Below are 11,608 nucleotides of genomic sequence, written 5' to 3'. Positions count from 1 at the left end.
AAGTGCGGCTTAAGTGTTGTGTGGCGATCGAGCGTAGCAAACAAGCTTGACCGTTATAATGGGGGTTCGGGGGGGTTCTCCCCCATGACATTTTTGAAAAAAAGAGTGGTACAATTGTGCATTTTCAAGCAAATCTTAGTAAGCAAGAAGTTTAATAAAGGAATTGTGAAAATGTAGTTATGACATAATTAAAGAGCCTCTGGGTGGCATTACTTGAACTGCAGACAACATGGCAAACTGGGGTGTTCTGGACGTCCATCACAAAGGCCCCAGGTTCTTGTAGGTAAGTGTAAAGAGATGAAAAGGGTTGACAAGTATTTTGCATTTGCTTGGCAGATTTTTGCATGAGCAAAACAACACCTATATATTTACTCATATGAAAAAAGAACTCACATACATTTCCAGGGGTAGGCCTAGCAACCTGCAAGGATTGAAGGTTTTCGGTATACCCCTGCCATGGCTCTCCAAGGTTTGTACGTTTGCCATGGATGACCGTGGATTGCCTTATTTTTGACAGCATAATTTACTTGGGACTTTTTACATATTTCCCAGCAGAAGGTAAGATGTATTTTGCAGTTTTCTTTTAATGCCACAATCTAATTTTTAAACGGTACAGTGGTAGATTCTCATATATTTTTATGAAAGAGGCCCAGTCGTGTATCATATGGTCTTCACAGCATGTTTTCAGTTTAACACAAAGCAGTTGTCTAAACCCTACTGATTTTGCCACTATTTTCCACTTGCTTGCTTGTGGTTATGACATGCCTCAAAAGCGCGTACATTTGATCTGAATGCTGAAAAGTCCACACAAAAAGCATCTCAAGTCCTTTTGCCAAAGACAAATAGAAATTTGAAAACGGTGCTTCAAAAGAACGTGCTTCTTCTCCTCTGCAGCCACTGGGGACGTCCAGTTATTTGAGGGAGGGTTTTCTTCCTCTCATTCCCTAATCCAGTTTTCTTTATACCAGTAGAGCCATTGGCATGTGGCATTCTCACTTTCTCCCAGAATTCTTCACTGTTACACAACTGAGGGAAGTGAAAAGCAGACAAGACTTGTTAGAATGATATGTATTATTTGGTGCATCTCTAACAAAATATAATTCCGCATAACACAATCTTCCGTAAGACACTATGCACTGAAGGCCAGAATTCCAACATGATTAAAATATGAATGCATTTATCTTTTAACAGTGGCCACTTATGGGGGCATGCAGAGCAATAAACTGACATTTTGCGTGCAGCAGAGTATTGTACGGCTCCAGAGATTGAACAAGCACTAAAGAACAGTTTTCCTGAAAAAGTATGTTATGATTAATAGTGTTACACTATTCTTTTTTTTGTAATGATTAGGCCCTTTTGCTAATAGAATTGACATCTGGGCCAAGATTTACTAATTCATGAATGTCGCGCGCCCCTGAGCCGCGCAAGGTGACGCAGGGCAACACAAAGGCTTATTTGGGGTTTACAAAGCCACGCAAGGCCTGATATGCATGTAAAGAAATGTAATGCAGCTTGCACTGTGTTGCATCACATTTCTTAGTTGTAGTCCTTCCATGGGTAGAGCATGGTTTCATACTTTCCAGATTTAGTAATGTTTGTAAAGCTGGAATTGCGTGAAATCAGTGAAATTGGTACCCTACCACAAAGAGCCGTAACAAGTAGAAATAGGTTTATTTCCCCTCATCACTTCCTCTTTTTATGTGTGATGCATTCTGCATCACGCATTAAAGGATGAAAATGCCTCTTTGATTGTCTTCTTGGAGGAAGGTATCCCTTCCTGCACAAAAACAATCCTGCCTGTAAACAGGCACCAAGCTGCAAGGGTGCCTTGTGTTGGCACTAGGCAGCCAGAAGTGCGTCAGTGCAGCAGGGAGAAAGCTGAAGAGCGCCACGTCTCAATAGATATGGTGCTTTTCAGCTCTCTACCATGCACACAATGCAGCACCCTGATTTCCAGAGGTGCTCCAAAACCAAACTCTTGGGCCATCTAGAACAAGGAACCAGATGCACGGCTATAGTTGCTCTCTGACTTCTTAATTTAAATTTGTGTATGGCAGTCTCACTTCCTGAAATCATTCAGCAGTTAGTTCTGATGGGATTGTGTTGCCTCCTCTCACCAACCTTAATTAAATTGTTTGTCTATTCTCTGGAAAATTGCAACTCTGCTTCTTAAAGCAAAGCCATATCAATGCATGTTCTACTGTACAGCACTTCTAGTAAATCAGAGTTACTTCTCAATACGAGCCAACTGTGTTTATTATGGTTAAAACAAAAACTGAGGCATATACAGCACACCATTAATAATAGTTCAAATCCTCTGGGTAAATATAACCCTTTTCTCATAGACAGAGACAATTCAACGATATCATTCAAAGACAGTGATCCAGAGAAGTCAGTCCTCTTGTTGGTCAGCGGTCTTTATTAATGTCAAGAAAGTATAAAAACTCCCAGCACACGATTTGCCTGCCGACACGTGTTTCGTCTTATTCTAAGACTTTTTCAAGGCTGGAATATCAAAAATAACATAATAAATCTACTATATACACTTCATATAAAACAATGTTTATTATGGGACCATGGGTGCACAAGACCCTACTAAATGTCTACAGTATTAAAGACCATACCTCGAACAAATGAAGGAGTGGTGCAGCAGCCATCATTAAACAATCATTTTGACCATAAAAAATAATTTCACTTCCCTCAAATTCTCCCTCTATCCCAATCTCACTATCACATTGCTTCTCGTCTACAGACCTCCAGGTCACAATGTTTAGTTCTTACTTGCATTTAACACTGTAGCCACATACATACTAGCCTGCACTGGCAAATTGTTCATTATTGGTAACTTCAACTTCAGATTTGAATGCATCACTGATAGTAACAAATCTATGGCTCTATTTAGCCATGCAAAAAGTACTACGCTGCACCATCTTTGCTTTGATGGTACTGATACTATTATTCCTCCTTCTTGGTTTAGACCACTTTCACATCAATTTTACTATATCGCTCCCTGGTGTTTACTACTACTTGTCATGATTGGTATTAGATATCACCAAAGGACCTAACCGATCCATTCTTGCTTCTTTATCTGCTACCTTGAATTTGGACCCCCAACTCGAGGACCAGCTTAATCTGAAACTGAAGTATACTTGAGTTGTTGTTGCTCCTCATGCTGCGTAAGATTTCGTGGTGCAAGCACTAAAGTTTTGCTTGGATTTCAGCTGTACTAGGTAGTTCTAAGACCAATATTGGGAAGGCAGAACATCATTGGTGCACTGACTATGTGTGTTCCAGCAAATATGCAAACACATTGTATCCAACAACAGCACAAAACAACTCAAGCACATCCTGAATTTATTCAATGCACACTCCACTCCACGTGAGGTCTTGTATGAGTGCATTGGCCCTGGCAAAGAAGCCTCTCCCTACCCGGAAGGGGAAATTCTCAAGTTGGCTATAAAAGTCTCGGGAGTGAAACAATTTTGAAGATGGCCAAGTGGCCAAGCAGTCATAACAGGAGGGAGGCACAAAACTTTACGTCCCTGGTCAATCTCACCAGCTGAGGGTGAAAGTTGGCCTTGTATGTCAGGGCTCTGTTCTCGGTGATAAACACCTCAGATATGAAAACCAGTCGGAAGCACTCCTCGCCCCGGGGCCCATGACATTTCCACTGGACACAGGGCGATAGGGTAAATGGAAGACTTAGCCTTATTCACTTGAAGGCCGGATTAGATCCGAAATGTGTATATTATTTGCAGAGCTCGAGGGTCCGACTCAGCAGGGTCGTTAAGGAACAGCAAGACATTGTCTGCGTACAGGAAGTTTCTGTCACTGACCATTAGGAACCACTGAAAGCTGTGCAACAGTGCATCAACCCTCATCCAAGCCACCAGAGGCTCTATCGCCAAGGCAAAGAGCAAGCGAGAGAACAGGCAGCCCTGCTGGGTACCCCTCCCTATGTGGAAGCAGTAGGATACAGTGCTGCAGACACGTACCCTTGCCTGAAGGTTAGTGTATAACAGTCTGATGTAATTAATGAATTTGGGTCCAAAGTGCAGGGATGTTAGAAGTGTAAAGAGGTAGTCCCAGTCCACCGAGTAGAACGCCTTTTGAAAATCCACCATTAGCAAAGCTTGATGACCCAGTAAACTAGCCCTCAACTCAATGGCATTGTTGACCCTCCTAATATTATGTCGAATGGCCCAATGGGGCATAAACCTAGACTGATCGGGAAAAACAATTTTTTTGATCACTCCCAACAGCCGATTCACCAAAACCTTGGCCCACGCCTTAACTTCTTTGTCAAGAAATGCTATTGGTATGTACTCCTCGCATCATCTACCACACAGCCCCAACTTTGGGATTACCACTATGTCTGCCACTCTGAGGTCCCTGGTCAACCCACCCACATGAAGGGCCTCAGAAAAGGTCTACATCAGAAGTAGACCCACCTGAGGCCACATGAGTCTCCAGAATTCCACTGGAAACCCATTGGGCCCTGGCGTTTTGACTGGTTGAAGTTACATTAGGGTCTTCCCATATTGCTCGAGGGTAATATCAGCCACTAGAAGGTCCCTGTCTATAGGGAATAAGCGGGTCACCTGGATGTCTGCCATAATTTGTCCCAGGTCCGTAGCTTTCCCTCCCGATCAGGGCTGTAGAGCTGTTGATAGTACACAGTGAAGGCTTGTTCAATGTCCACGCTGTCAGTTAAGTACAAGCCCTGGTCATTTTCAATATAGGATCTCTGGAAGCATGTGGTGTACACAGACAGTGTAGTGTTTTACTTGCCTTTCAGCCCCATTGATATATCCGGCTGCACGTAGAAATCCATGCCTCTCGGGTCTTCTGCATGTGCTCTTGTCTTAGAAGTGTCTCGGTGTGTAATGAACCTTGTAGGATCGAATCATCCGCCCTGGCTATGTATTGCCGTTCAAACTTGATTACGAGGGGCTCCAAGTCCGATGCCTTTTGTGGGCCCGCCTCCTCTGGCTTTCATTGCACCTAATAATATCTTCTCTCAAAGTGGCCTTCAAAGCCTCCCAGAGAACACCCGGGGAGTCCACCGACGCACAATTTTCTGTCAAGTACTCTTACCCATGTGTCCGTAGCCTCACAAAACTGCCCGTCCATAGGCATAAGTGACTCATTTGCAGCAGACCATCAGGGGTCTGAGGTCAAGTAGTACTGGTGAGTGGTCAGAAAACCCCCTCGCCAAGATTTGGACAGTTAGTACCCTATGTCCCTCCTGTTTAGCGATAAGGAAATAGTTGAAGTGGGAGTGTCTATGGCCATTTTAAGGGAAGGTGTAGCAGCCCTCCATTGGGTGATGTGCCTGCCACCCATTGAAGAGGGACATTATTATGCATGGTCGTAGCAGAGGAGCAATCCAAGTAAAGTCGCAAATCCCATTAAGGTCCCTATCCAGGACCCATGGGGTCGCAGGAAGCTCTAGAAGGAGGTGCTCAATGTCTATGTGAACTCCAATGTTAGGGGAGGGGGGCTTATACGCAGATTAGGGATAGCGGTGAACCCTGTTGAGTTTTATTCACTGCCACATGACACCCCAAATTGTCATGCCACGCCCTGGAAAACACTAGGGGATGTGCTTCTGGACTAGAATGGCAACTCCCCTTGAGCCGCGATGAAACCCCGAGTGGAACACCCTCGAAAAACCCCTGCATGCCAGGAAAGGCAATGGTTGCCCATGAGATGTGTTTCCTGCAAAAGGAGTATATGGGATCGGTTAGGCACGCCATCATCAGAACTGCCCTTCGCTAAATTTTGTATAGAAGACCATTAACATTTTACGAGAGGTCGCTAAACCTCCCAGTGACGGTTGGTTGCTGTGGATCAAGCAGTTGTCCAGGGCTGTAGCCGTGTAATTCACAATGCTTGTAAAATGTCTGCGTGCCTCATGTATCATGGGAATAAGTCTTAGTGAATGTACCAGAACTAGGTCAAAACAAAGAAACCTCCCCCCCTCCAACTCCCGCCCCATACTTCGCCAACTAGAAGTACCTGTCATGGTGTAACTAGGAACAGTGGTCAACTGGGCTAGCCTGAGATATATATATATACCCTGCTGTGCAACCCGCTCCCAAACATGCCCCAACCCCTCCCTCCACCAACCCTAAAAAACTCATAGTCATAGCTTAGAACAGCCCAAGGCTTAGATTCCTAGGCTGCCCGAGCACCACCACGCATTCCCCGAAGAAGTAGTTGGATGCCTGCCAGTACTCATTAGAACATATCAAGCTGGAGGCTCCTGGGAAGGTAACAGAGAGTTGGTGTCTGCCACAGCATGCGTGAGCTCTGTGTCTACCTCGGAGGCCGCCCGCTCCACCGGGGACCCCTCCAAATCAAGCAAGCGAGCCCTGCGGTCTCATTGCTGAGTCCTGCGTTGTGGAGCTGTGTTTCATTCTCTAGGAGGTCTTTCCTGTCCCTGCCGCCCCTCATGCCTCCTCTCCTTCCGCTCCCCCTTGCACAGATTGGGCCATTCCCCCATCCAGTCCCAGGCCACGTCTGGAATGTCTTAAAAACAGGGGGGCATATGTACAAGAAACTGGCAGAGTGATGTTGCGACAAAATTGGAAACACAGAGCCTTTTCAGTTATAAATGCAGGGATGAGCCGTATTTACAACAATACGGCGCACACCTGTGTTTCCCCTAGCTCTAGCACTAAAGAAGCTGCCTAGCGCCAGCGCAGACACCAGAGTGCCATTTTGCTAGGGTGCCTGTGCTGCAGGGGTGATTGTTTATGTGCAGGAAGGTGTCCCTTTAACAGGCGATTTGCTCTATACATGTGAGCTGCAAAATGCAGCACACGTAGAAAGAGCAATATACGAGGAGAAATAAAAAAATTCTCTTCGGATTGCCTTTTTAATACCAGGTATTTACTGGTCTTATTTTTGGTACTGCCCCATACCTTGTAAATATGGGGCAGCATCAAAAAGCAATGGGTGTTGCGTTGGCACGCCTACTGCAACATCCATTGCCCGCCCCTTTCAAGCTAAGTGCTGCGTGAATAAGGGCATTATTTACAAGGCAGCGTTAAGCTACGTCAGATGGCTTACCACGGCCTTGTGGTGTTACCTCCTTGTAAATACACCCAAAGGCATTTTCCTGGAAGATGACTTTCAAATGAGCAGGCAAGAGGTGCATATATTGGATATTGATGGCTCTCAGTTTTTGCTTTACCTCTTGGAAGGATCTCTTCTGCTGCTGAGATTTAATCATATAATCCACCCTTTCTACTAAGAAGCCGGATGCCTACGATGCATAGGTTGTTACGCCTTGACTGTCCCTCAGCATCCGCTGCTCTAGCCTTCTGATGAGTAACCATACATTGCAGAGAGGTGATTCAGCACTCACGTGACTTGACGGTGTCTTCAGTTTCAGAGATTCTGCCCTACACTTCCGTGACTCTGTCTACTATATTGTGCAGGTCTTGCCGAATCAAGGATAGGTCTACATTCCATCTCTGATATTTTGCCTTTCATGGTTTCTTTGAGGTCCTGAATAGCTTGAAGGATAGAGGCCATTTAGCGACCCTCCGGTCGAGCGTCTCCTCCTCCCACAGCACCAGCCCCGTCTGATGACACTGTGTTCTAAGTATACTTGTCTATCTTTTGCTGCGCAGTGGCAACAGCTGGTTTGTCTCGTGCCATAGTGGAGTTTCAAGTTGCTAGGATGAGAGTCAAGTGGCCTGTGTCTTGTGATTTAAGAATGGCAAGCTCCACCCCAAGTCATACGAATAGTGTTGTCTCTAGTGCGAGCTTGCGGGGGGTTCCTCGGCAGATGGTGCTGCTCCACTCTCCATATAATTGCTGTCTCTTAAAACACACTTTCAGTCATGGGCACTGCAGTGGCCTCTTCTTTCCTCAAGGTACACTGGGGGGGGGCAACAAAGCCAAAGCACAGGCCCAAGTCCTACCCCAATATGGCACTTCTTTGGGCCCCCACAAAAGTCACATATGCAACCCTGAAACCTTATTGTGTCTCGCTTATTGAGTGTCTGACATGCACAGTGAAGTCCCAGACATTGGGTGACATGAGACTCTTATTATGCTGCAGACCAAGCGCACCCCACCAGGATTAACAACACCCAATAGAGGTTGTGCAAAATGTGTTGGTCAGGTGCAACAGGGGGTGTTGGAACGCAGGAGTGCTAAACCAATGCCAGCACTATAAACAGTCCAGCATTGGCAGCCCCATATAAGTAAAGGTTCCTGCTTTCCAGACAGTCAGGGGGACCCCCCCCCATCAGCAGTGGTATTGTGGGATCTAGGGATCATACAGCAGGGTTGTGCCGTGAGCGTTCCAAGGGTCCTCCAATGGCTTGGGGAGTCGTGCCTCGCCCTCAGTGGCTGCTGTATGCCCTGGACCCTGAAGGGTGGGATGTCATGCCCCGCGCCTCAGCACAAGCTACTCCCAGTGACACACTTTAGCCCTCTGCAAGTGAAGAGGAAGTCCTAGAGGGGCTGTGCTACAGCCAAAACCCTCAATGTTCCCTCTGTCTGCCTTGCAGCGCTTATCACGCCAATGTTCCAGGGCAGTGATTGCTGTCTGAGGAACAGTAATTTGGGGGGGTCCTGCAGCAGGCTAGGCCCTATGTCCTGGTCTGCATCAGTCATGTCAGGCCTGTGACATCGAGCGAGCTCTGTTCAGCCCTCTGACTGTTCAGGCAGGAGAGGGGGCCATGCCCACTAATGGCCGCCCGAAGCAAGACCATGCCCCGTGGCTCAAGCCGCAATTTCCAATGGCCCAATGTGGCTTCCCAACACAATGCACACATGGGGGGTGACACAGGTGCTCTCCCTGCCTCCTGGCAGATGAGGAGAGGCCCTCTGGTGTGCGCCGCCAATCTTCTGTAGCCCACTAATCTCTCTCACGTCAGCTGCTTGGTGCCACTCTTGTTCTCCAGGGAGCAGGCCCTCCCATTCCGCCTTCGATCTCCGGTGTGTCCCCAGAAGCTGTTGCGGTGTCGCCGCCTCTTAGGTATACACCTGGGCTGGTTAGCCCTGAGGAATCAGCAGCATAGGATGGATTTTATGTGTTGTGTCACATAACTGTCTTACAGAGTGGATGTCATCATTGGCTAATCATGATTTTGGGGTATGCAGTCCCTAGTAAGCTTGTATGATGGACTTTTATGCATTCCGAGTCCCTCCCTATTGAAATTAATGCCATCGTTGGCTCCCAAGCCATACCCAAGAACTTGCCATCCTGAGGTTACCTTAAGCAGCCCTGTTGCAGTCTCTTCTGATTGGTCAGCATTTTACAGACTGAGCCAAGCTCCTACCTGGGTAGGTGTGAAGAGGCCTGGGTTGACAACAGTACAGTCATTTGGTGGGAGGAGATTTGTTTCCTGGAGAATCCAGGGAGAGGATGGGAGCAGGGGATATAAGCTGGACTTCAAAGGTAGGAGAACAGATGTCATAGGACCCAAACCAGCCCCCACTTCCTTGATCGACAGCCTGATGGGAGCCTCCCCTAATTAGACTGGGAGAGGGTCTGAAAGGGTAGTGTAGTCAGATGTGTGCCACACCTCTGGGTTGGGTTACACAGACACACACGCCAAGGAGAGAATTTCTCCAATTTGATTTTTGGGAGAACAGTGCATTCTGGGTCAAACATATGCCACACTTCGCAGGAAGTGGTCATAGACGAGGGATGTAGCTTTACCCTTATTGTTTGGGGTGTCCCCTCCTGTTTGCTCAGAATGGAGGATAAATATTGGAGAGCTGTAGGAGATCCTCCTATCACTGCCTGCAACATCAGAAGAAGAAGGACTGCCCTGCTGGACCCTTGGATTGCACCACAGAGGACTTGCACTCAGAAGGACTGCACCTGCTGTACTCACAAGGCTCTACAAAGAAAGGATTGTGCCTGACTCAAAGGAAAATGAGTGGTCTCCCTAATCAGCAACAGGTACAGCAGAGATGGAAGACGTCACTTGCCGAGCCAAAGAAAGGATCACCCTAGCTGACCAGACGTAACTGGATTTTACCTGGATTGTGTAGGTGCAATTTTCGAAAATTGAGTCCTTGTCCCCACAAGGCAATCCAGAGTCTCTAAACCCTTGGCTAGGGCTACTGAACTCATGTTTTACCCAAAGGAACCAAGAAACTGAAAGAACTCAAAGTTTAGAAACTTTCTGAAAAGTTTTGTAGAAAAGCTCCAGGAGGAGACCGGCTCGATATCGAGAATTAAGCCTCCATCGCCGACTTGTGAATTGGCCTGACCATGCTGGTGTGTCCAGCTGAAAGTTCCGGTGCTCCTTGCCATCGAATTCAAGGAAAAAGACTTCCAGAGGCTCACTGATGCAGTGCGCTGCAGTAGGCCACCTTTGTCAAATCGAACTGCAGATCCGAGGAACCCGAGGACTCGTTGTTGAGAGAAAAGCTCCAAGAAAAAGACTAAGGGCCCAACTGCCAAAAAATAAATCGCATTATATCCTATGGGATTTATATTTTGGCGGGCAGGATATCCATCCCTGTTGTCATGGAGTAACCAATCTGCTGAAATCTAAATCAGGCCTTAAGACTGAAGGTAAACTAGCCTAACCTGTCTGACCCGCGCTCCATCATGGGCAGCCTAAAACTTTGACTTTGCCCGGTCTAGCAGAACCAGATAGCAGCTCATGGCGCTTTATGCTATTTGGCACTAGACTGCACAATTTTTTATTTAATCTTTAAAAAATCATATCTCGGTTCCCTGCATTAGAATTTTGTCATTTTGGTGTCATTGTAAAGATAATATATTTCCCATTTGTATGAACTGCTGTTGGATTTGTATTGCGTTGAGTCTTTAACTTATTTTTGTTTTGGTGGTATTAAATGCATTACATATACCTGTCTCATAAATTAAGACTGACTGCTCATTTGCTAAGCTAGCAAGTGTTGAGCAAGGATTAATTTACTGATACTTGACTAGAGCTATTAGTGATTGTGGTATTATTACTAGATGAGGGGGGATACCCCCACCTGCAAACAACCCACTTTCCTCCAGCCGTCCATTTTCTAAAGTCGCATAATCTAAGTTTTATAATATAGAAAGTTAAGGTACACTCACCACTTGTGTATCTGTACGCCTAGAATATGCATGAATGGGTTGCAGCATCATAAGGATTATATGTCAGCAATTATTTTAGCTTTTGTGCATACAGATTTTTGAAATGTGCTAACTTTCAAATGTATAGAAAATTCCGGTGACTCAGCTTTGTGAAGTGACTGGAAGACAATATCTTCATGATAAATAAATCATTTAGAACCTAACAACTGTCTTTTTTTCTAGTGTTCGCGTTCTATTTTCTATTAAAGATTAATCATGTATAGTTGTTTAAGATGTTGGGTCTCTAAATTTGGCATAGCAGAAGTTCAATGATATAAATACTCATTGTGAGAACTGTGGTCATTTTAGGCTGAAAAATAATCTGATACAGACTTCATTTCTTCAGGCTCCATGTTGTATTTCTGCACTACACAAAAACAACACAAACCATACTGAAGTCCTTTTTGCAAGCATTTTGTCCTCCATTTTCCCACTTATCACCAGGTAACAGCTAATGGTAACTGTGAGATCAATACTCCAGCTTTCGCAATT

The 11,608-nt window shown here is 45.8% G+C and overlaps 1 protein-coding gene across 1 annotated transcript in view; it reads right to left on the bottom strand.

The window, feature by feature from the left end:
* Positions 1 to 566: 566 nt before the first annotated feature.
* The window catches only part of LOC146805315 (F-box only protein 36-like), a 191,161-nt gene continuing 180,119 nt past the window's right edge, over positions 567 to 11,608 (bottom strand). Inside the window, exon 4 of the mRNA XM_085620491.1 lies at positions 567 to 1,026. Within this exon, the coding sequence (XP_085476617.1) occupies positions 865 to 1,026 (162 nt within the window). The 3' untranslated portion in view covers positions 567 to 864. The remainder of the gene's footprint in view (positions 1,027 to 11,608) is intronic.

The sequence above is a fragment of the Triturus cristatus genome, chromosome 8 (genome assembly GCF_964204655.1).
Source record: "Triturus cristatus chromosome 8, aTriCri1.1, whole genome shotgun sequence".
NCBI classification, from domain to species: Eukaryota; Metazoa; Chordata; class Amphibia; order Caudata; family Salamandridae; genus Triturus; species Triturus cristatus.
The sequence above is the reverse complement of the archived record's forward strand: the minus strand, read 5'-3'. Positions and strand labels throughout refer to the sequence as shown.